The sequence below is a fragment of the Danio rerio genome, chromosome 1, assembly GCF_049306965.1.
Source record: "Danio rerio strain Tuebingen ecotype United States chromosome 1, GRCz12tu, whole genome shotgun sequence".
NCBI classification, from domain to species: Eukaryota; Metazoa; Chordata; class Actinopteri; order Cypriniformes; family Danionidae; genus Danio; species Danio rerio.
Window position 1 is genome coordinate 24,953,796 of NC_133176.1, and position 26,728 is coordinate 24,980,523.

The following is a 26,728-nucleotide window of genomic DNA, read 5'->3' on the forward strand; positions in this document are numbered from 1 at the left end:
GGTTCCTCTAGTAAAACTTGTAAACAGAGTTGTTGGTGATTTGAAACGGGGCACATCAGAATGCCAAAGAAAAAGAAAAACGGACATAGTCCGTCCCGAGCACCAATGCAGTCGGCTGAGTACGGAAGCGGTTCCGAGAGTCGAGCATACGGGACAAATGGGTCTTTTGTGACTCGGGCGGGCGCAACACATTTAGGCTCCTCTACGCATTACAGCAGCGGTCGGGTGGAATCTCAAAGTCGGGACGAGATCATCCAGCGAATGCAGGAGATGTTTTCACATCTGGATCCAGAAGTCATTTGCATGGTGCTCTCAGAGGTCGATTTTAAAGGTGCGCATGAATGATCACTCCTGGGTTTAATTTTAATCAGTGTCTGTCTAACTTAAAGTTCGTTGTTGGAAGAATGTACGAGGCAGCACACAGTACTAAAACGTCTCAAGGCTGCTTACAATTGACCAAACATTACGTAACTAATATCATTATTGGTATCAAAAATAGCAAATTTCTATAGTATAGTTTATTTTAGCTCGAATTTTATTTGTGTATGGGCAAAACTAAATTAAAATAAACATTAAATATAGTGAATTACAAACAAACACCGTTTTAGGGCTAGAAATATTTCTTTTTTAAATTATTTTTCATCTAATAAATGCATCTTTGGTGAGAATAAGATGGTCTTTTTGTAAAATTATCTAGTGTAGGCTGTACTTGTTATTTAAAAATTGTTTCTCCTCATCTCTCTGCATTAGTGGACAATGCAATGGATTCCCTTTTGGAGATGTCAGACGCTGCTGAGGGCATAGCACCACCTTCTCCACCCCTCTCAGGCTTTGAGCAGGCCGCTGCTCTCCTCAGAACCAACACCACTCAAACAGATCTCCTCAGTGGGACAGCGCAGCGCTTTGTCTTTTCAAATCAGCCTCGATCTCAACCAGAGCTCAGTCCTGATGAAACTTGCCTGACAGAGGAGTTTGATGCTCTCTTAGATCAAGAACTTCAAACTTTGACAACACAGCAAATGCAAGCGAGCTCTCATTCTCCAGTGTCCTCAATACCTCTCTCTTCTCTGCCCTCTTCTTCTCAATTACTGTCTCTTGCATCTCAGCCTCAATGTCCAGCTCCCCAAAGCTTAGCAGAGCATGCTGAGCACGTCTCTTACTCTGACCCTGGGCTCAGTGAGGCTCGTGGTGGTAGTTCTCCTGTGAATGAATTAAGTTTCGGTGGGGGTCATATCCCCGAGACAAAAACCATATCTCTTGACTTTAGTCACCTAACGCTGGAGGCCAACTCAACTGAACCACGGCCTTCTGCCTTTCAGGTTTATCGTAGACCTGACCAACTACATAACCATGCAGGGGCAAAAAAGCACCAAGAATCACTCAGCACACCTGCCATGTTTTGGAACACGCAGGCTGCTGAATTTCATCCCCACTCTATGGGACCACCCTTTATTACACCCGTCATTCCTAACCCTACACCTTGGAGTAGTAACCCTATCCCTGCTTCACAGTGGCTGACTCATGCCACTGTCAGACAAGCTCCATTGAAGCCTTCTGCAACTGTACCAAAGTCATGGACTCTGCCCACTAGGCACAGACTCAAACTGGAAGGGCAGGTGTTGGTCTTACTTAGAGGGGCTCCTGGATCAGGCAAAACCACTCTTGCCAAGTAAGCAAGTAGATGCATCTCTGGGATATGTACAATTTTATTAAAACATATGCAGTAGCGCAAGGGAAGGCGTCTGTTTAGTACCTTAGAAAAAAGGAGAGAGACTAAGATGTATAAGTTTTTGTCATTATGCTGTAAACATCTTTAGTCCATAAGAGCAGTAAATGGCTTACCACATTTCATCTTATGGTGGAAATTATTTCCTTAGGGGTAAGTTAAAATAGCTTCTCTTGGAATAGGAAGCCTGATTCTTAATAGTATTCGAGATGGACCTAACAGATCTAGATGTTGAGGGCTTGGATATCTGTTAATGGGTATGAAATGTAGCCAGTGATTATATCAGTGTATTATATCTTCTTATGAAACACCTGTTTGGCCATTTAAATATAAAGATCACATTGAAAATAATTTCCAACTTTAAAATTTAAAACTTTATTTTGGTAAAACAAATAGATATTTAACATTTTCATGGAGCAGAAGGATCTTGCATATATTCTGTTTATATACATTGACAGCAGTGGTACATTTTGAAAATACACTATACTTGGGCCATTATTAGCTTTTGATTACTTGACTGAATAATATTAACCACTTTGCTTTTTGTTCATATAAAAGGTATGTAGATTTGCATCAGTTTCTGTTTCTTATTGTTGTCCAGTGCAATGTTGGCGCAGAACCCTGGAGGGGTTGTTTTGAGCACTGATGAATATTTTATGCGAAATGGGCATTACTATTTTGAGCCAAATTTACTAGGAGAGGCCCACGAGTGGAATCACCAGAGAGGTGAGTATGTTTATCTTAGGCCACAGCAAAATGCTAATTGTGTTAAATGAAGTCATCACCTTGTTTGTTTAACTAGCTTAATAAACTAAAGCAACTAGAGCGCTTTTCACACTTGAAGCCGTTAACCCTGGGTTATACTAAACCCCCGGTTAACAGAATTTTGAATCTTAAATCCTACAGTTCATGTTTAAGCTGTTTATACATCACCCCAGAATTCACAGTATATCCTGGATATTAACCTAGGTACCACACTCTACATTTATAAACTTTCTAAACTAAAAGTTTTTTTTAATGGACCTTTCTCCTTTCTTGACTATAAAGGTGAGACTGAATTAATCGCTTCTTTGTTTCAGTTCAGGCGCTGTTCACCTTTTTCAAATTCTGAAACTGTATTTGTGACATGCACTGTTTTTTGACTGTGCAAAACACATGAATATCTGACACACAATTGTTTTGCAGTTGCTAAACATCTAGCTACAGTACATATTGGTACAGCGGGGCTTCAGAACTATTAAAATCCTCTACTTCTAAATTACAAGTGAAATGTTCATTTACCCAGGTTAAAAGTGGTGTTTAGAATAGTGATAACACAGGGTTAAGAGCATTGTGAAAAGTAGTATAATTTAATGACACTGCTGAGAGACTGAAGCATCTTGACATTGCAACATTTGCTCAGCCAATGACATTAGTTTGTTGTGAACTACCTGTTTGCTTGACAAATAGTAGACAGATGAAGTATTTGGGAAACAGTTATGAAAATTGTAATTTTTTTCTATTCTGCTTGGTGCAAATTAGCAAACTTCACCTTTAATCTTTACCTCTCTGCATTTTTTCTTGTGATCAACATTACAGCAAAAGATGCTTTTGAAAAAGGCCGGTCACCCATCATAATAGACAACACCAATACGCAATGTTGGGAGATGAAACCATACGTTGCCATGGTGAGCACTGTATGATGAAACGCATATGAATTACTGTTCAGTCTCACTTTATTTCAGATCATTTTTTGTATTCGTAAAAACTAGCTGTGGCTTTTTCCAGATTTTTTTCTCATGTTAAATTGTACTGCATATATCATGCTACTAAAGTATTCAGTTATGTCCGACTCACACAGTGCTATTTTGTCCACAACTTTTGGAAGTCCTAAAAGATTCCTTTAACTTTTTAGTAAAATAAAATATGTTGTCTTTGATCAGTGGTTTGACATATTCACTGACAGCCGATTAATGCCCATTATGATTGTAAAGAATTTAAAAAAACTGCACAGTGTAAGCCTGACTTTACATGAGATTTTTTTATTTTCAGGATTAAGTTAATGTTCCATAATTTACCAGTGACAAACATGAACCACAAACAAATTCCCCCTTTTGTTACTAATGAGTCTTCCTTTTCTTTTACCTAGGCACAAAAACACAGGTATAAGGTGCTGTTTCGTGAGCCAGATACCTGGTGGAAGACTAAACCTAGGGAGCTGGAGAAGTATGTTAAACATGACCACAAACCACACATTTTTACCTTTATAATACTAACATAATTCACAATAAAATGTTTTGTTGGGAGTCTTAAATGTCAAAACTTGTGCCAAATCTTAATATGTACAGAACAAATTCAGAACTATGAGATGTTGCTTATAATCATAAGAATGCACAATGTTTGCACAAATGTAATTTGTATCTATCTTGTTCTCTTTGTGAAGGCGCACAAGACACCAGGTTACAAAGGAGAAGATTAGACGCATGTTAGAAAGGTATGACCGATTTGTCTCTGTCCAGACCATCATGAATTCAAATAAACCAGAACCAGTGCCAAGTGTTGCAGCTTTGACCCAAATAGAGACAGAGCAACCTCAGTGAGTATATGCATTATATTTATATAAAACTAAGTAGTTTTATTACATTTATTACGACAATGTTCACAAAGCAGCAGAATATGTTTGTCTTCAAGAGTATAAGACAATTTCAAGTCACAACTGTTTGTAACTGTGCAAGCACTGACTGCGTGAAACCAATTATTTGTATTTAAACAACTATGGGGATACCCGTCTTTTTTTTTCAGGCAGTTTTTACACCCTGGCCTCACTCATCCTGATCTTGTTGGTGACTCTGACTTGAGCAAACTGAACTTGCACCTTTCCTCATCTCTCCCTGATGTGTCCTCTGTTAGCCAGATTTACAACACCACTTCTGCAGGTGAAGAAGAAAGTGAAATGGCCTTATACACTTGCAAGGAGTCCATGTTGACTTGTGAAAACGTTCAAGAGGATGCTAGAACACCTCAGTCTGATCTACTTGATTCTGAAGGATTGGACTCAGAGCTAGATGCCTGCCTTGTTGACACTGACAAAGAATTTAGTAATTTAAGAAGTGGGATAAATGAGGAATATATAGTGTCAGAACATGAGACGTTTCATGAGCCACCTGTGGCATTTTCAGAGTCCATTGCTCAACGTATAAGGAAGGTCAGAGAAAATGATAGGAAACCCCAGGTAAAAAGTGTCATTGATCAGCCTGTGAACCTTGACCCCATTCTTGACTCTTCAGAACCAAAAAAGGAGAAAAGATGTGAGGGTGAGCCTTTTGTTGAGGACAAAGTAGTGCGACCAGAGCTTTTAGATTTTGTGGGAGACTGGCCACTGGTATCTCAAGACCAGCGTCAAGGAAGATGTCAGAATTCTAGGAATAACATCTTTAATAACAGCGGTTTGGAAGCTAGTGTTGTTGAACACCAAGATAACAAAGATAAAGATAAGGATGGTCAAGATAAAGATGTCAGTACAGACAGCACAGCTGAATTTCAGAAACTAGTCGATCTACTGCAGGGTGGAGGAAGAAACTCCTTTCCAGATTTTTACCACACTCCGGCTTCAAATACACTGACTACTCTACAGTCGTCTTTATTAAGTGTAAAAGAAAGTGACCGGGATCTAGAGCCAATGGTTTTGCCTGAACTCCCTGACTGCGTACTCGAGAGGAAGTACTCTGAGGGCACTAACCCAAGGAAGGATTACATTTATTCTCCAAGTACACCAGAACAGGGAGCAGACCCAATTGGGCCGTCTAACCAGATGTCTTCTGAAAAGAGCACACAGGACGAGATTGAGCAGGAAGACAATGGAAAAGGTTCAAAGGTTGTCATAGACTCAGAAGGCAGTCTGGAGAGAAGGAAAGGGCTCAGCCGAAGAAGTGGAAAATCTTGTAAATTGGCCCTCACCTTCACTAATCAAAGCACTTCGTCACCCTGCTCACAATCTCCAGTTGTTTCACATTTGCCCTCTGAAATTACACCTGCAGGAGGAACACCTTCATTGCCCATGCTGTGTTCCAGTACCTCAGCCCAAACATACCCTCAGGACTTTGCTTTGCTTTGGCGAATTGACCAGCAGAAATCTTTTGAATTAGCTTCAGACTCATCTAATAGTAGGATGTTTGTTTTGGAAGGAAACTCTTTGCGTTTCACTCCAAAAATAAATGAAGAGGAATCTGCTTGGCAGCACAGAGTACCATATCGTGTGGTCCATGAAAAAGGTTCTCAGGTGGAAGATAATGACTTTAGAGAATCCAACTCCAAACAACAAAACCTTGAAATTCTGAGCGGTCATTTCAGACATGTCTCTGTTGATATACTGGAGGACCTTTATGAAAAGTGCCATCAGGATATAGAGTGGACAACTAACTTGTTGCTAGATTCTGGAGAAAGACTATATAAGGAAGATAATGAGGTTGACTTGGGCTCTTTGGTTCCTATGCAAGAGTCATGTGAATTATCAATAAAACCAACAGAAACTGTGGTTTGCTCGCAAAGTGACCAGGCAAGAGCTTTGCTCTCTGATGACTCCAGCAACAGTTCACTAAGTAGTATTAGTCCTAAGTCCCAAGAAACTAACCCTAGTGAGGTTAGCCCTGCGAGTGATGATTGGAGCCCAGGTCAAAGTTCACTAAGCGATGCTGAAGGATATGATGAAGAAAGCATGACAGAGGAGATATGCGAGTCTGAACCTAGCCATGAAACAGTAAAGCAGCTAAAAGAAGACACTAAAATACAACTGGCTGTTCCAGCGATTAAAGAAGAACTCGCAGAGAAAACAGGTGAACAAGATGCTGGACTGCAAGACACATTGGTGTCCCAAAGTGAGCAAATTGTTCGGCTTCTTGAGGAAGATTTGAAGGAATGGAAAGAAGAGGAGGGTGGAGGTGAGGAAAGGGAGGATGATGAGACAAAAGCAGAGGTAAATGCCTTAACACAGTTGCTACTGAGTCAGGTTGATGAAATGGAGCAGAAAGAGGAGGAGGAGAGGAAGGAACGAGAAAACGAGAGAAGAAGAACTGGACTGGGAAAGAGAGAGCAGAGTTCAATGGATATCCAATCCCTGGAGCTGAAACTTCCTACTGAACTTGCATTACAGCTCACTGAGCTTTTTGGACCTGTTGGGATCAGTCCAGGTAATAAAATATCTAACAATAAGTCAAAAATAAATTATTTTAGTTATTTAAAACAATGCATCACTCACAGGATCGTCTGACCTGAATGCATACTGTGATACAAAACTGTAATTTTAATTTGTGATAGATGCTTGACACCTTTAATGTTTCTAAAGGTTGTTGTCTGATCATGTAATTTTATTTTGTTAGTTTTATTTTATTATCTTCGTTAGGCATTGCTATTTTCGTTGGGCATTGCAGTTTTATCAGGCATTGTTATTTCCCCATTCTTTTATATTAAACAACTTTTAACACTTCTGCACAAAACTACATGTAAGTGACGAAGAGTGTAATTGTACTTCAGAATTTAAACTAGTCATGTGAAAAGCTTTTACTTTTTGATGTAAGCGACTTCATCAACCATTATTCACTCTCATAAAAGTCACTTTGAACCTCATACATTTGCAGGTGCGTTTTCATCAGATGACTGTGCAGTGCAAATAGACCTGAACTTAGCCAAACTGTTGCACCAGAAATGGAAAGAGACTATCCAAGTGAGTATGCATATTGTAGCAATCTTATGTTTAAACAATTTTTAGACAAATCGATATAAACAGCATGCATTTTCAATGGGATCAGTTTAGAATTCATCATGTAAGAGTTAACTCTGTTTGTTTGTCTTTGGCAGGAGAAGCACAGACTGGCAGCTCTGTCCTATCAGCTAATGCAAGAGTGTAAGACTGCTTATGATCTCAATACTTACTAGTCCACTGTGAATATAGACTTATAGGTTGTCTCAAGTAGTTATACAGAAGCATGAAGTGAGAAATCACATTTCTTATATTTTGCTTTGATTACATCAGCCCTGTAGAATTACTGGAGCACAATATTTAATTCTTAGTTGCATCAAACATTAAAAAGTGATTAGTATGTTATGATGTGATGAAGAAATATATTCATTTCTTCTTTGTGCAGTGTTTTGCTTTTAGAGATTCATGTACACACAAACTATAAGTCTTGGACAATGAAACTGAAACACCTGGTTTTAGGCTACAATAATTCATTAGTATGGTCTAGAGTCTCCTTTTGCTGCATATAGATGAATTACCAGTTTGTAAACATTCAGGATGCGCGCATAGCGAAATTGCAGAAAAAAAACGCAAGCGCTAGAATTTAAAGCGAGGGAATGACATCCGATGCGGTACAGAGTTTATTGTTGTCTGAGAAATAAGCTATATTGATTACATATTTTATATATTATTTACATAATACTTTCAGCGTTTTATAACAGCTTGTTACCCAGTTATAAGCACAGTTATTTAGCAAAATTAACGCTGAAGTGAGCGGCGTTCATCTGACAGGTCTATTTGCGATAGCTCCCTCCTAATGGATATTGGATAAGACGAAACGGCCAAGCATCCAGCCCCAAATACTCATTGAAACGTCAAGTGTCTTTACAATGGAGAGGTTGAAGGCCTACATGTCTTTGGATGCCAACAATTTTGTTCTGCGTGGTCATGTGCAAGAAATAATATTCCATGATTACCGGATTCAAAACTATGTAGTGCTAAAAACCGAGGTTCTGGGTAGCCAAAGACATGACAGAGCTATACAAGGCCTGGGTAATCATCAACAAGCAAAACAACTGCATTCTGACTGTGAACTGCACTTGTATGGCAGGATATGTGAACTTACATTTTTACATTTCATTCTAAGCATTAAGTGTCTGCAGTTTAATTCACCATATTTAACTTTTTGCTGAAATCATTACTGCAATCAAAAACGAGTAATGTGTATGATTTAGCATAGCGTGAACTGACATGAGATGAGTCGAGCATTTTTAAATAGTTCATCACTTCATTCTGCTCCCTTTTAGCCAAAGACGTCTATGGTTGGCATTAAAAGCAGTGTGGTGTATGGTGTTGAAACCGAATTTGGCATCCTACCGCACAACACGACATGTTTGCTATTGCAACCCGTTGTTTTTTTGCTACCAGGAAGCTTTGTGACATCATGTGTGACGTAGGTTGGTAATTGCTCTATACATCATCAGTTCGTCTTGGGAATGACAGATACAAGTCCTCCACAGTGGCACAGGGATTTTGAGCCATTCTTCTTGCAGAATAGTTACCAGGTTACTAAAGGATGCTGGTTGAGAAAAACATTTCCTGACTCGCTCCACCAAAACACCCAAAGTGGCTCAATGATATTTAGATCTGGTGACTGTGCAGGCCATGGGAGATGTTCAACTTCACATTCACGTTTATCAACCCCCTCTGCTATCAGTCTTGCTGTGTGTATTGGTGCATTATCATCCTAATACATGGCACCACCTTCAGGATACAATGTTTGAACCATAGGGTGCACATGGTCTTCCAGAATGGTTCGGTAGTGCTTGGCAGTGCTGCGCACATCTAGCACGAATATAGGGTCTAGGAAATGCCATGATATTGCAGCCAAAACGATCACTGATTCAACTTCATGCTTCACGCTGGGCAAGCAACACTCTGATACACTTTTTTGGAGGGTTTTCCACACTGTAAGTTTCCTCTCCTGATATGAGTGACCAAAGATGTGGCTATACAGGCTGGCAATGTATATTGACCCTGTGGAGCTCCAGATGAATAGTTCTGGTGGAAATAGGAGAGTAAGGGTGCACATTTAATTCTACAGTTAGTTGGTTAGCTGTGGTGATATGTTTTTTTTTACAATCCAGGTTAGTACCTGAACATCCCTTTCATACATCCTCCGTTACTTCTGTTGCATGTGATTTGTTCCTCTTGGCGGTATGCTGACAGTACCCTGGATACCATGGCTCTTGATAATCAACTTATGCCAGGGTCACATTTGAGCATGAAAAGTTCTGTTGTATGTAGGGCTGGGCGATAATTCGATATCGATAATTATCACGATATAAAATTTTTCGATAAAACGATAATGACAGTTCGATAATTGCTTGATAATATTTTCGCACTGTGTAACGTTGCGCAAGCATTTTGCAGCCTGCCCTTCCGGATGCCGCACGCCGTACAAGTTTACAGCCATACAGTGTTAGTTGCACTTAAATGAGTAAGGAAGAAATGAGGTAAAAAAGGTCAGAATCACAGACACTGTTGACAAGAAACGTCACTAGACTTCATGAGCTACTTAGTTTTTCGCTATCCGACACAAAACAGAGCAACATGCACCGCAAACTGCGCAAACGAATCATGTCATCAAAAGCAGGCAACACCACGACCTGTTTCACCATTTAAAACAAGACCACCCTTATGAAGATGCTAAGAAATAACAGACCTAAACAAGTGTTTGTAAACCAATGTAGCTACACAGCAGAGTCTCATGTCATCCTTTTCGAAAGCTGTGCCTTAAGCCTAGTTCACACTAGAGAATTTTAAGCCTGATTTGAGCCCGATTTGGAAGTTACCAAGCTCACTGACAGATCGGGCTGTGATCGGGAAGAAATCTGCAGGAGCTCGGCGCTCTTTGTGTGTGAACTACTAAACAACGCATCAACGAGGCTCGCTGACGCGTCGCCGACACCTCGCAGACGGAAATCCAACATTTAGCATGCTAAATATTCCAGAGCAGTCGGCCGACTCAACCCCACGTGTGGTTAGATGTAGTGACGAGCTGCAGCCAATGAGAGAGCATATCAGCATGAGCTGAATGCCTGTGTGTTCAGGAGCTCAGCAGAAACATCTGTGATTGGTCAGAATGGGCACCGGTGCACTCGCTTCATTCTGCGTTAGCACAGACATGAGAGTATGCTATATTAACAGTGGAACTAGAATACTGTAACTATTAGAATTACCATACTGCTCATTCTGACCGTTCTCATATAAAACGCCATATTGTCACAACATATTTACATTCAAAGCTATTATTGAGATATTAAAATTAAGCTTTGAATGTCTGGCATCATATTTAATGACACCATTACCCTAAAAATATAACCTTTTTTTGGTAATACAGCCTATAAATATGTAGTTAAGATACTAAAACACTTAAAGGTCTTAACTTTCATTTTCACTATCAAACAGGAGCTATTTCACGGCACAGAATATGCTGTTTTGAAAGATATCTGAACTAAATTGATGTTTTGCCATCGGAAGTTTAGTTTATGTTAGCAGGAAGTTGCCAGGCAAGAAAATGCACACATATTTAAAGTCACAGTGAAAAGTATCAGACATGCATGCAGTCATTTTGATCAATATGGTATTTTAAGGCAGAAATGCTCAGTTCTTTACTGTTTTGTAATTAAAAAAAAAAAAAAACAATGTCAGAAAGAAATACACTGATAGTTAAAAAACGGCAGGATGTTATAAATATGTTAGTTTTATTTCAAAGAGTTATAAAATTACAAAAATTAAAAACTCTCTGTGTATCTATCCACTCGAACCTTGCAGATAAGTGATTAATCCGCTGATAAATCAGCTGATTTGACAATGTTTTTAAATGCTTTCTCCAAAGCTTGAAACGCTGTGAGTGATGTAATCAGCACACAAGCAGCCAGTAGTGTTCAACTTTTTCTGACGACTCCTCCCTCAAAATTTCATTGGCTGTGGTTTGGTAGCTTGAATGAGCTGATGGGGAATGAGTTGTTGTCAGATCCACTAGTGTGTTACCCCCCTCTTGTGGATCATTCACAGAGTGTTGCGTAGTGTGAACACCACAGAGATCAAAAGACACAAAGTCAAGTCATGTAGTGTGAACGGCACAGCGATCTGCTGATGTTTAAAATCCTGTAGTGTGAACTAGGCTTAACAAGAAAACCCCCCCCGAAAAGACAGACGCAAGACATGACAGAGGACACAATCTCAATGAACTCTTAATGCTTGCTGTAAACTACAGGCTGCATCGTTTAGCCTATTTGTTACAACAGTAATAGGATCTTTTGATGTCAAGCTTATGTTTTCTTTTTAATATTAAAATATTTGTTTTGAAATCTGTAATACTACTATTGTCGTGAATAGGGTTGTAACAATATACCGGTATGACGGTTTACCACGATTTGAACGTGCACGATTATCATACCATGAACAATTGCATATCAACGGTTTTAACCCTTAAAGACCGAGACAGCCGCCCGCGGCTAAAAATAAGTATTGCTCTTAAATGTTTAATAACTTTTGATCCGCTGATCCGATTCATACAATTCAAAGATTGGCATAAAGAAGAGAATCTCAGCTTTCCAGTGCTGTATCACATAACATTCGCGGACTTTCAGAGGCTCCGGAATCAGTGCGGTTACGTCATCAACATTTGACAACGCTGATTTGACAAAGAAACGCTCGTCACTGTGTCTCCGGACAAATCAGACATGATACATTGATGCATTGTCCCTCCTCCATGCCCAGATTGGTTCAAACTCGCTATATCACAACCAATAAGCATAGGTTTCGCTTTTGTTTGTGGACCAAGCTTTTTGAACAACACGGAATAGGAGATAGGCATACATTTATGCGCGGCTAAATAAAACGCAAAAAAAAAAAGTTTTGCATGAAATAATTCTCATACTAAGTACTTTTGCATGCACAGCAGCACAGAAACATGACAAAACAGTGACACAGCAAAGACGAACTGCTGCTCTTGCTGTTTTCAAAAGACGCAAATGAAGATGCAGCTGTTTGTCTGCATTGCAGATAACCATATCCAAATCCATATCGATAGACAACCATATCCATGCTGGCACATAGAACCTAAGGATGTTCCATATTGAATCTAGTTTCGTTATGTAACTATTTATAGTAAAGTAAATATTTATATCTATTTTTTACTGAGGATTTGCACCATGTTTATTTGGACTTTGACACATTATTTATTATTTTCTTATTTTTTTATTTGTTCTTTGTAAGTGGTGTTGTTTATAGTAACTAAAAATATATTATTTGGAAAAAGTCAAATTTGCTTCACTGTTCTATTATTTTGTAACATTTGTAACATACCGTATACCGCGAAACCGTCAAACCGTGGTATTGTTTTAGACGATTATCATACCGTGAAAAATTCATACCGTTACAACCCTAGTCGTGAAACTATTTTCACGGTTTAATTTTAATTCATTAACTAAGCGCGGTCTGAGCAGCATGAACTGGACAATCTTTTCGCTGCACCGATAGATTTCTTTTGTTACCTCGGAAGAATAAACTCGGATGGAGCTCAGAAGCTCGATGTGTAAATGGAGAGGCTCCCCGGCTGGCTCCCCGCATGTTTTCGTTGTAATGCGCGATTTGTAAATTGGAGTCTGCCATTCGTGCTAGTCTGTCAGACAAATTTGGTTAAAACATGCGCGGATATATCGGAGATATGCGCATAACAAGGGTTTATGCATCCCGCAATATGGGATGTCAAGAGGGTGACAGCATAGTAAACTGCACACACTTGATGATGTAATGCGTGGATGCGTCTCACAGCATTCACAGTCATCGATAAGGTCTATCGATAAAAGCGTTATCAACAATCAATAGATAAATACATTAAAGTATATTTCACCCTAAATTCACCATACTCACCATTAAAAGGAGAGTTCATCCAAAACTGAAAATGATGTGACCTTTAACTCACATTGTTCCAAACCGGGTTTTTTTTTCTGATGTTGTACAATAATATTCAATAACTTGTAGGTTATGTATTTGGTTGTTGAAAACTTGAACAGTAAATGCTGAAAAAAGATTGTTCTTTTGTTTATTATTTTATTATTTATATTGTCAGACAGCTAAAACATTTCACGAAATGTGTTAAATCAGCTGCACAAAGCCATTGGCATGCTGAAAATCTTATATATTTAATAGATATAAAGATTTTACATTTATCGAGATAAATATCGATATCTACTGATATGAAAAAAAATTATCGTGATAATTTTTATTGCCATATCGCCCAGCTCTAGTTGTATGGTGCTGCGAAAAGGGGCGGGATTAAACAAGACTATTAGACATTAAAAAAGTGAGCGATTGGTCCATGTTTAAAATTTTTGTACAGAGAGGTCATGTTTTGTTTTCTGTTGGTCTCATGATGAGATTTCGCAGGTCAGAGTTCACCAAGTTTGAACTTTGTAATGCAGTGAACTGTGAAACTTGTCGCACAAGCTTGCATTTCCAGTTTGTTGCATTCGCTTGTGTATGTGAACTCACAATGGGGTGAAAAGTACGGTGTGACCACAGCTTCACTGTCTTGGTCACAGACACGCACTAACAATTTGTCACCCATGTTGTGTGCATTGCAATATTTTAACAAAACTGCTATTGCACCACTAATTAAACTTTCACATAGGGATGTGTAAGGCATGTGCAAGCAATGAAGATTGGCTACGAGGCTGGTCAAGTTCAACTTATTGGACAGTGTTTTGGGTTCATTGTCCAACCCCTGTATATACATACACATATTTTTTTATACATTTATTCATTTTACAGAACAAAACATCCCTTTGAGCAAAACAAAGAGTAAAAGGTAGATCTAACTGCATAATCTCAATCTTTTCCCCTTGCCAAAATGCAAGTATCTTTGAACATTCCCAAAATATATGTGAGTGATATACATCCATTTTCAATTAATAAATATTTAATAAACATCAAAATTACATAGAAAAGAAATGGTTTATTAAAAGTGTGTGGCACAAGTGTATGTCCACAATTTTACCAATGGCACAATGCAAACATCTTGAATGTAACCTATTATGTCTTGTTAATAAAAATTAGTTTGCAGTTAAACTATTTTGTTACAAATGATGTCATGTTTTTACATTGTTGTTTGGCTTTAAGGTGTCAATACAAATACAAATATTTTTGATAGATGCTTGGGTTTAACTTTTTTTTTGTGCTCTTAACCTTTTCACCGCATACTGAAAATAATTTATTCTTGTTTGTCCTCCTTTCTGCCTCTTTGTGTATCTGTGGTTATGAAGGTCCTACCCAATGGGGAAGCAAAAGCAAGCTGAGGGACCAAACCGCTTTGCATGAAGAAATTCCTTTCATGGATCATTGGAATGCATCCTGTGCTCCTGTCTCACTGAGGGACATCATGATTGAAGAGCAGGTCATGCAAGACAGCGTGGAAAAGGTAACAGTCACAGATGAACACTTATGCCTCATCACTACCTAGAACCAAAAAAATAAGAAGTACAAATGAGCTTTGCTTGGATTTTAGTGCAGGTCGAGTCGGAAGGATCTGGATAAGAAAGACAGTGCAGCAAAGTTAAAGGAGAACCAGCTGTTTTCCATGTTTCCCACAATAGACAGACATTTTCTCAGGGATATCTTCAGAGATCACAAGTAAGAAATTAATGCACACACATACACAACCACCCATATTAGGCTTCTGTGAATTGTGAGGACTTTCCATAGATTTATTTGTTTTATTACTGACTAAACAACATTTTCTGTTGTAATGCTTTAAACACTTCCACTTTCATTTGCGATTTTTAATGAGTTTTCTCTTGTGGGGATCAGAGGCATTTGTCCCTACAATGTAGCAGATGGTATTGCACAAACTATCATTATCATCAACCTCTGTAAAGGCCAGTACACACTGTAAGGTTTTTGTTTAACCTTCTCCATTACACCACAAAACATCTGCTCAAAAGCTTGTAAAAAAAAAATTACAAGCTGTGAATTTAAATTAAGTTGAGTGAAACTCACCATCAGACCTTTTTGGTCTGCTTGGGCCTTTAAGGTCACTGTATACTCAGGGCCGGCGCGTCCATAGAGGCAACCTAGGCGGCAGTATAGAAAGGGCGGCGTCCACGACACCTCCCTTACCACCCGCGTCCTCAGTTATGTCCGCGACACCTCTCTCACCACCCGCGTCCTCGGATATATTCGCGCATAGACGACAGAATAGAGAGGGCGGCATCAGCGACACCTCCATCAGCACCTGCGTGTCCTAAGTTATATCCACGCATAGGGCGGCAGAATTGAGGTCCGCGACACCTCCCTCCCTCAGCACCCGCGCGTCCTCAGTTATGTCTGCGACACCTCTCTCACCACCCGCGTCCTCGAATATATTCGCGCATAGACGACAGAATAGAGAGGGCGGCGTCAGCGACACCTCCATCAGCACCTGCGTGTCCTAAGTTATATCCACGCATAGGGCGGCAGAATTGAGGTCCGCGACACCTCTCTCCCTCAGCACCCGCGCGTCCTCAGTTATATTCGCGCATAGTGAGCCGGAAAAGAGACACCTCACTTCATTTTCATAACCGGTCACTTTCGTTTTCACATTGGGGTTGAGGGCGGCGTGATTGTCCTCTGCCTAGAGCGGCAGTTCAGCTTGCTCCGGCCCTGTGTATACTTTAAGTGAAATTGAAGAATGAAATGATGAACGAAATGATGTGTTTTCGAACTAAATCTGTCCAAAACTAAGTTTGTTTTGAGTTTGCTTTATAGTTCGTAATATCTCTCCAAAGTGAACTTTTGGGGGAGTTCGTTTTGGCTCCTAAATTGCTTCTTTTTGGCTGCTTTTGCATTGGTCCATGACTATTATGCAATCTGTGTCTGTGTACTGGAACTCCACCTTCTTTAAAGTGTGATTTGATTCATATTTCATATCCGTGGAGGTCAGACAAGATTCAACACAACAACATCAAGGTAGCAAGAGCAGTGTGACTTTGCCTTTGCAAAAATGATTTGCAAAAAGTACTTTGTTTGAAGTGTACTGGGGCCTTTATCCTGTGCCTGTAATAATGTCTGACAGAGGTTGTTGGCTTTATTTAAACATGGCTAAATTTGACTGTAAAATGATGACATGCACAATTCATTAAATCATTTAGAAGTAATCTATTTAAGAGCAAAACTACACATTCTTCTTGTCATTGTGCAGTTACTCTCTTGAGCAGACCGAACAGTTTTTGCAAACTCTTTTGGATGATGGGCCAGTCAAAAATGTAGTGGCTCCTGAACCTTCACCTCAACGCAATGGCACATACAGAGCTCCGAGCAAAGAGCGGGTGAGCACTGTGTATGTACCCATATGGCATACTCGAATAAAATAAAAACCTTTAATCATTGAAGCTTTTGTCTTACTCACTCAGAAATGGAAATCTAGGGATGGAGAAGTTGATGCAGCTCAGTTCCAGGATTCGGAGGATCCAGAATATGATGACTTCCGCACAGAGGCAACACTGCAGAGACGTCAGCAGATAGAATGTTTTAACAAAGCAGCTGAAGCCCACCGTCAAGGACGCAAAGATGTGGCTAGTTTCTACGCACAACAGGTTCAAGTCATGAACATAATGTGTGCTAATCACAGATGTAAAAATATATTAGTTTTGAGAAATACACGTATGCGTCCTATGGTGTTATGCATCATTCCCTGTGACAACCTAACTTGGAAATCTGACTATGGCTGCATGATTATTTAAAATGAAATTGAGATTGCGATTCAGCAAAAGCTGTGATTAATTTACTTATTTTATTATTATTATTATTATTTTTTTAATAACATATTTTTACACTACTCTGTTATCAATAGTAAACCTCCTGCAAGTACGCCACAAACAATTTGTCAGGAAATCAGGCAGAGCAGAGGATTTAACTGCTTTTATTGATTCAGTATGACTAATAAACACACAATAGCAAAATCATCTCTCAAAATGATTTATTTCAAAGACTTTACTGAAGTTATGGGGTGAATTAGGAGTAAATACATGTTATTACAAGTGATATATCCACATGCTTTCAGATCAGCACCAACACAGAGCTATAGATCACTGCAAAACGAGACAACAGCTTTCAAATCGCAGAATGCTTCTCCTCCTTTTCAGAATGTTGCAGATTAATTATCCGTATCTGAATCCGTAGCTTGTCAGTAAAAATGCTCCATCTGAAAGCTACTGCTGGAGGTTTTCAATTGGTAAATAGATATTGGCTTTGATTTATCACCCAGCCATAAATCTAAACCGTTTTATGCTTCAAATAAGTCTTGCAGATGTGGTTTTAACAAGACTAAATCTTGACTGTGAGTGAAAATCGAATAAACGTCTTAACAATCATCCAAAAATAGACTACTCATCAGATAGAAATCACCATTCTAGACTAGTCTAGTTTTGAATTGTTGTTAGAAATCTATGAAATTTTCACTGACAGCCTAAATTTAGCCTTGTTTTAGCTAAAACAGATGTCTTTCACAGACGTTTAGATGTCTGTTAGATGTCTTTTAAAGACAAAGTTGCCTGTCCAATGTAAACACGGGACATGGACACAAATACAAAGAATTTAGATTTTTAGGGTGGGTGGGTACAACTTAACAGAAAAAAAAGTTCTATACCAAATAAGAGGCTGCATCAGTTAAAGTGCGTAAAGGCTGTACTGAATAATATTAAATGGGACAATAGAACCACTGGAGGATTCCTATTGTCGCCTAGCAACTGAGACAGCTGCTGTTTATGAGCGGCACTAGCAATAAGAAACTGACTAAAAATGGAGGAAAGATGGCTTGAACTAATATTTAGATTTTGTTGAAAACTCAATCCTCTTCATAATGTAAGGATATGTAGTGATTTTCTTATATCTCTATTTTTTTATAAGTCACAACAATATGGATTTTCCTCTGTCTTTTGTTTGTTTTTTACTTCCTGCCATCCATCACATGATTTCAAACAAGCTATTGCACTTGATGGTTACCAGATGGATGTACATAAGTATAAAGTACCTCTAAAATTGCATTTTGTTAAGATATGCCAAAATTTGAACCACCTAAATCTGTATTAGACATTCAAGCAATTTTAACCCCAATGCTTGCATTTGAGGTTCCGGGTCTTAGAATGCAACCTTCGAAAAATGTAGTCTCTGAATTGCAGCACGCTGCAATAATGCTTAATCAGCAGCCTTAGTTGGGAAATAATTTTTCCAATAGAGATATAGAATAAAAAAAAAAAAGTCATATATCATATCAGTTATATACAATATGCAAGTTCAATTCAATCTCACAGAGGCTTTTTGAATCATGAATGCACTTTACTTTAAAAGAAAAAGGTTTCATTGTATAATTTTGTATACTGTATGTTTTTAGGGTCACATGCACGGAGAGAAGATGCGTGAAGCAAACCATCGAGCAGCAATGCAGATATTCCAACAAGTGAATGCTTCACTTTTGCCTCAGAATATTCTAGATCTCCATGGACTGCATGTGGACGAGGCCATTCATCATCTTAGTCAGGTGCTCCTTGACAAATGTTTAGGTGCGTGGACCACTGACTTACTTACATGCAGAATAAAACACATGTTGTTTTTTGTGTGTACAGCAGATAATTTGTGTAATTTTACAACATAGTCTGGTATTACCTTGGGTGTGTTTCTTTTGTAGAATTTCATCAGGGTGTTTGTCCACCTCAGCTGTCAGTCATCACTGGTAGAGGCAATCGCAGCCAAGGTGGAGTCGCTCGCATCAGGCCTGCTGTACTAGACTACCTCAAAAACCAACACTACAGGTATACTTACTACATCCAGTCAAATCTTTCAATTATTAGTCTTCATAAAATGATCAACTATCCAAACTTGATAACACCTAACACACATTACTTTTAAAATTCTTGATTATTTTAAGAAAGGAAAGAAGTATGCACAGGAGTTAAAGGGTTTGTTTACCCCAAAATGAAATTTCCAACATTTAAAGAGCCCCTATTATGGGTTTTTGGAAATCTCCTTCCTTGCAGTGTGTAGCAAAGCTCTAAGGCTGAAAACATCTAGCTGAGGTTTAAATCTGGAAGTGCACCATGTCTAAAACTATTTATTCTCAAAAAAAAAAAACTCTTATAAGTCTTTTATATCAGTGGTTCTCAAACTTTTTTCACCAAGTACCACCTTAGAAAAAAATTGTCTCTCCAAGTACCACCTTACGACGCTATTTTTTAACCAGTATTAAAAAATAGCGTCGTAGGCCTAATTAAGCAGCTACAGGTGTGCACAGTTTAAAATGATGCAAATTAATTCCTATTATTAAGAATATGTATTATTGTCAATCACTTTAAACATTTTTAATAGTCTGAACATTAACTGTGCTTGCAGATTAAAAAAAAAAAGTTTTAGTTAAAATGTGCTTTTAAAAGATCATTAAAAATTACCTGTTCTTAAAAAGTAAAAAGAAAACTGCTGTACTTAAATCTCAAGTATTCATAGTAGCCTATTCATCAAAAGCTGGAGATGTTGCTTGGACCTTATGAATATAGACTATATGTCATATTCCTACACTTTCAGACAAATCTTGAAATATATGTTAAATGTACATATTACAGGGTTCATACAGGCACAGCCTAATGTAAATCAAGGAATTTTAAGCACTTTTTCCAGCACCTCATTTTTTTTCCAAGACTGACATGTTATGTATTAAAGACCTGAAATGTATTCTCAGCAACCCATAAAACATTGCATAGGAATAGATACAAATAAAAACCATTAATAATAATATGTATTAATCATATATTATTAATATAATAAACCTGCACTAAATGCTTGTGATATCTTTTTTTGTACTCAAGTAAAAATACTATTACACTGCTAAAATAACACAAATTTTAGTAAATAATACTAATATTAGGTAAAAGTACAAAGTACTCTTTTAAAAAGTACTAGTTGGTTACTTTTGAAAAAAAAAAATCTGATTTTCATTATGAAATCACTTTTTTAAGTTTACACCTGATTGAATGGTTTAATTGCTTAAATCCCAAAGCTACATGTATAGGAATTTGCACTAACAAAGGAAGTATGGTCAATTTTTCCTTTCATGACAATTAATCTTTTTCAATAGCACTGGTAAAACTACCACATAATCTTAAAGGCCATAAAGACACTTTTTGCCCATTTTTTAAACGATATTTTCAAGCTTTGAAAGGTTAAATTAAAGTATATGGTAAAAAGATTTAAATTTAGCCTTTTATTTACATTTGTTACACTATTTTTCTTTACAATATGGCAAATTTGTTTCTTAAATAGCTGTACATCACATGTAGATTTTATTTTACACTTGATCTTAATCTAAAATAGAAACTTTAAAAAAAATACAAGTACACTGTCAGTAAAAAAATAAAACAAATGACTTCATTTTACTTGAGGTATTTAAAATGTGACAACAATACATTTATCAAAGCAGTGCTTTAAGAGTCTTATTGTTAATTTTGATAAATAAACAAGTAACAACGGATTGCTTTGACCTGTAATGCTTTAAGACAGATCAGAATACAGCTAAATGTATAAATGACACAAATACCTCATCCAGAAACATTTCCAGCATAATTCTTTTGTCGTAAAGAAACAAAAAAATGTTCCACCTTTGCTTAAAGTAAGTTTCACTTTACAACACAGCCAAACAAGAAGAGCATTGTCATCGATCATGCATCAATCTAATTCTAAATACTTGATATCTTTGAATACTTTTGACTAAATTTAGTCAAGGAGCAAAGATAAATAATGTCTACTTTAATAGTGGAGAGATCGCGATTACATTTAATCTGAGCACACAGGCGATCATGGGAGGTCTTGCAGTTCATTTGAAAAAAAGCATATTTAAGAGCTCGCATATCTGTTTTAGCGATTTGAGTACATAACTGCGCTGTCGTTTTAAAATAAAGCACTCGCCACATTTGCAGAAATTAGTAATTGCGCAATACCTCCATTCCCGCGCCGCCATTCAGAATGTATTTAGAGGAGTGACAGGTGAGAGGCGAGTCCACTGGCTGTCGGAGAGCGAAACCGAAACGTGTATGTAGATCATCAAAAAGGCAGGAAATATGTCCGCGGTTTAATTACTCTGCTAGACATCTCTATAGTGAAAACATCCGAGAAGCATTATTCCAACAAAACATTTGTTTTTAAGTTGTTTTTTCTGTCTCTGCAACACAGAAAGCATTTGTCCCGCCCTTACGTTTCACGCAACTAGACAAGGTCGACTGTGATTGGCTACTTTTCATGTCAGTCAAATCACGCTTCAGAATCAATTCTTAAACTTCGGAAACTGATTTTCAGCAGCTTATGACACAATGCACTAAAATAAACATTCTAAGCACAGCGTTGTGATCGTACGCTTCACAAAACAGCCACTGCTGATCACATCGATGTTATATTACGCATTAAAGGATTAAAAGTGTAAATTGTTTCTTTCATTATTCAGCGGTTCCTCCGCGTACCACTTAGAGGAAGCCCGCGTACCACTAGTGGTACGCGTACCACAGTTTGAGAACCACTGTTTTATATGAATCGTCTTGGTTTCAAATCTTAAACCGTTTCGTGTTGATGTCGATACAAAACATTGCCACACATGAGTAGCCAGACCTGGGAAAACTTGTGATGATTGAGATGACTCAAGATGCGGCTAAATCTGTTTTTGAGCTTGCAATCCTTTTGCGTTTGCTGTTGCCTGGCACGTGCACACATAGGGCTCAACCTTTGCAGTGCACATGCCCTTTTTAGTCTTGGATAGAAAGTGCCCTCCAAAAATGATCAAAAGTGCCCCTGCAATGGTGTCTTTTTGACTTTTGCATTTTTCAGCCAGAGCTAACTTTTCAACTAGTAAATTTTTAAGCTGTAACTTGAGATCTAGAATTTTTGCCTCTGACTTTTCTGCCTCTGATTTTTGCACATCATCAAATTTTTCAAATCTAGCCTTTATAATTGAAGGTATTTCTGACATCACGTTACGCAGTTTTGAGTAACACATGTAATTTAGTGCTTCAATTATATCACCACGTTTTGATTTCTTTCCATTTTTGCCAATTACATCCCACCATGCAAATAATGTAGAGACTGAGTCTGTTAATTCAAGTACCTCTTTGTTAAGTTTGCACAATGTAGGTTCAACTTTTTTGGTCCATAAAGCAAAGAATACATCACTTTCTTTAGAAATGAACCCTTCCATCCTTGAGGAGGTAATCTGAAATTTACCAAATTGAACTATTGAAACAAATTACAGTCTTGTAAATTCTGTTTCATGCAATTTAAGCAAATGGAGGAACCATAAAAGCAGACTTACCCACTTTTGTGGTTAGTAGGCCAGTTTTAATCCATTTACCAGGTCAGCTGTTAAAATCCAGCTAAGACCGGCTAAATTAAATTTCAGAAAAACTCACTGCAAGGAATCCCTGGTTTCGGCACCATCTGTAAGAATGGTTTTAACCACAGCGGTTCAAACTGTAGTTCTGCCGAGTGACTAAAAAATTATCAGCATGATGGTAAAAAACTGTACATTTCTAGTCAAACCATTCTTCTGCAATCTCATACCAAAAAACGGAAATAAGGGCAGCATTAATAGCTATAAATGTGGGAGAGCATTGATATTATGTGATTGTATTGTATTGCAATATGGAGCAATTAAATATTGATGTTAAATCAAAAGTAATTCACAAATACTTGAAAATGAGATGATTTAATGACAATAATTCTCTATGGTTACAACTGAATTAATTACAAACAACTGTATAAAATGATAAAATAGGAAATGATAAAACATATGATATAAATTGCACCCAGCTTAAATGTAAAATTAAGTTACCAGAGGTAGATGGAGAGACACAGGGGGAGGGAGAGAGAGACAAAGAGAGCAGGCCCAGAAGTTAGCCTGATTAGCCGCGTTTCCACTATCGCGCCTAAAGCGGGCGAGCCAGGGCGAGCCAAGGCCAGTGGCGTTTCCACTGTCACTTCCGGGGCCTAATCGGGCCAAAGCGGGGCTTTCTTGGGGCCAGCGGCCGGCCTTTTTCGGCCCGCCGAATACCTTGGGCCAAAGAGGGCCAGCCGGGGCTTCGGGCGGAGTGAAAGGAGAGGCGGGCACAGTTTTCCGATCGCACTCGAGTACATGCGCCAAACACATAAACAAACAAATAAATAAGAGAAAGAAAACATCTGGAACAAATTATAGGCTGGGGTGTTTTTTGCATATGATCGTTCTTATGTTTCTCTTTTAAATGTAAGGCTGTTGCATAAAATGATAGTTTTAAGTGACTTTTCTTTGCTGCGTCTCTTTGATGTTTCAATAACGCATAATAATCTTTACACCATATTAAAGACACATCAGACAGTAAAGGTTTTCAAGAGGTTTTGTCAAGTTTAATAAGTGATTTTGCGCGTTTAGATGCCTGTGTATGTGTGTGAGACCGAGGAAAAGAGCGCTCCATTCATAGCTCTGTTGATGCCGCGAGTGGCTTTTTTCTTTTCTTTTTTTATTGTTTTAATTTATTTCGGAGATAATACATATGAATACAACAGAAAGGCATTAAACTTTACAAATTTCATGTCCACTTTTGTAGGCTCAAAACAACAGTGTCATATCTAGATAAAATAGCCCTATATTGAAATAATTTAAAGAATTACAAATATCAGATATAATAAAATCACATTAAATAAATAAACCAATTTAAAACTAACAAAAGCTATAGCTATAACAATTAGGTACTATATCAAACTGTTTTAAATTTTATTAAACTTTCATTTTTCAAATGCCTCTTTGAAAAAAAAGATTTTAGATATTTTCTAAAAAATAAATAAATAAATAAATAAACATAGGAGAATGTTTTAAATATTATTTATAAAGTATTTCGATACGATGAAATTAATCAAATCATGCAAACAGAGCATTTTCGGGGTGAGTGAAAGCAGAAATAGACGACCTTTTTTTTCTGTCTTTTAGCTGCGCAGCACTTTTTTGACGGGGAAAACTGCAAGTTCAAAATGTGTTTTGTGTCCTCAAACAAGTGTGTATGTTTTATATGACGTGGTAAAATTAAAAAAGGAAATTTTAAATACATGAAGAGCTTTATTAGTGCATAGCTGCTGAGCGCAACGAAATATAGGCTATATTTTATTACGTGCTGCTCTTATGTGCTGAAACACTGAACACTTTCCTTTACTTAAGATATAATAAGCAACATCTTTAAATAAAGGGAATCACCTATTAAGTGTCATAAAGCCTATAGGGGAAAAAAACAAATGTTTCAGTTCTCTCCGGAGCATTTGGGATGAATGTTGGACAGCGTCTGTCTAGAGGATGTTATAAAATCCATTTTATATCGAGTTATTAACGGAGAATTTTATAGGGTATATGTGGTGTTATTTTATGGATGTGTGCGCTCCCTGCGCTGGGTTCCTCCGTTGGTGGCAAGGCCACTGGATTTCGATGCCAATAGTCGGTCGGCGAGTAAATGAATATGATGAATGAAAACACACAGGAATGTGCGTATAGACATGCGTTGTACTGCTGTACAGTAACGTGTGATTTGTATGTTTTGGTTGTCCTAATTTTTATAGTTTCGTGATGATGTGATGTGGTGTGCTTTATCTGCATGATTCTCGCTGAAGTGGGCGGTTTGAGTGACGTTCGATTCAGGGGATGTTCTGGGGGCGGGGTTTGCTGACGCGCTGCAAGCTACTAGCCCCACAGTGGAAACGCGACATGATTTCAGCCTCACTGCTCAACCTCCCGGGCGATTGGCCCGGCCTGGCCCGATATAAGCCCTGGCTCGCACTGGCCTGATTGTGGAAATGTGGCTAATGCAGTAGAGTCAGAGAAGATGGACTGCAGAGGAGGAGAGGAGCAAAGCAGGAAAAGACAGGCCAGGAAAAGAGACAGAGCTCGAGTTTACCACCTATTTTGTATCTTTCTTGACCATGTGTCTAAAACCATTTAAGACATTCAAACTGACCAATCAACATGTGACCACACCATAAAACCAAAAAGAAAGTCAAAAAGACATGTTTTGTCATATAAACAAATGCATATGATATTTTAGCCTCTTACAGGTTTTGGAAAAAAATTCATCGATGAACAAATCATATCAGAGTCATTGGGATAATTAGGTCAAAATAAATGCATATTATAAAACAATTAATGTGTTTTTGACCTTGCATGCATATTAACCTTTTGTTGGAGACCCCAAAACCAAAATATGATCTTTTATAATGCATAATAGGGGCTCTTTAATCACCCTCAAGTCCTTCCTCACCCATAAAACGATAAAGTTTTTTTTGTTTTTGTTAATTATTGAAATATTTTGAAGTTGTCATGTAGAACCATTTATGTCAAAACCTTTGGTTGATCATGATTTGTAATTTCTTTCTATCGTTTCTTTCTGTTTTTCTCACAGTTATACTGAGCCTAAGATCGGGTTGGTGCTGGTTACACTTCATTGAAAGAGCTGCTACGATGAAGCTTTTACTTAAAAATTTCTCTCTTCACTGCCTTAATCCAAAGTGTCTTCGCTAAAGATCAGTAGTGCCAGTAATAATAATAATGTTTTTTGTCTTTTAACTGCATACATGTCTATTTTCACAGCTTTTTGTATTGTGAAAGAGTTTATGTAAGACATAAAACTATCAGGGTACTGCATATTTACCACAGCATTTTACATTGTATTGAATATACATGTTATGCTTTCACCACATTTTAATATAATTAGCTTAAATAGCATTTTCTCAAAATCGATGTCGTATTTTATTAATGGTATATTGTTGACGCATACTTTTGAATTATGAGTGCAGTACCACACAAGTTTTATAAGATCTTGTTTGCTGTCTAGCGTCAGGGTAAATGTGAAGGTCACAGAATGCTATACATATCTGGAAATATAAAAGCTGATCCTCACTTTGCTTTGCATTTTACTTTGTGAGCATCAGAAATATTCATTTTATGCTGCTTTTTGAGTTTTAGCTCAAGGGTTTTATATTTCCAGTTTCAAATATTGTCATGTATATATTTTAGAAAGCGTAACTCTGCTATGCAAATAACAATTCTTATTGTAATTCTTGTGTGTAAATTTGTGGAAAATATTTTTTGTGAAACAAAATTTTGATCCTCAAAAGATTTTATATGTAGCAATTTGTTTTATTTTGTTTGAAATTGAAGAGAAAGGAAGAATAAAATCATAAAATATACAAGTTTTCTT

General features: G+C 37.8%; 1 protein-coding gene across 3 annotated transcripts; it reads left to right on the forward strand.

Moving 5' to 3' along the window:
- Positions 1 to 26,713, forward strand: n4bp2 (NEDD4 binding protein 2). Of its 3 annotated transcripts, NM_001079967.1 has the most exon segments (16): positions 26 to 331; positions 751 to 1,669; positions 2,328 to 2,452; positions 3,305 to 3,393; positions 3,855 to 3,931; positions 4,149 to 4,301; positions 4,508 to 6,891; positions 7,339 to 7,424; positions 7,559 to 7,604; positions 14,774 to 14,928; positions 15,016 to 15,140; positions 16,687 to 16,813; positions 16,898 to 17,080; positions 18,877 to 19,045; positions 19,171 to 19,294; positions 25,931 to 26,684. In NM_001079967.1, coding segments are annotated over 16 exon segments (5,079 nt in total). In that variant the 5' UTR covers positions 26 to 60; the 3' UTR covers positions 25,977 to 26,684.
- The last annotated feature ends 15 nt before the right edge of the window (positions 26,714 to 26,728 follow it).

Coding starts and splice junctions, on each gene's coding strand:
- n4bp2 (XM_073945297.1), top strand. CDS start 61: ATGCCAAAGAAAAAGAAAAACGGACATAGTCCGTCCCGAGCACCAATG. Junction 3,394..3,854: donor TGAAACCATACGTTGCCATG/GTGAGCACTGTA, acceptor TCTTTTACCTAG/GCACAAAAACACAGGTATAA. Junction 4,302..4,507: donor ATAGAGACAGAGCAACCTCA/GTGAGTATATGC, acceptor TTTTTTTTTCAG/GCAGTTTTTACACCCTGGCC.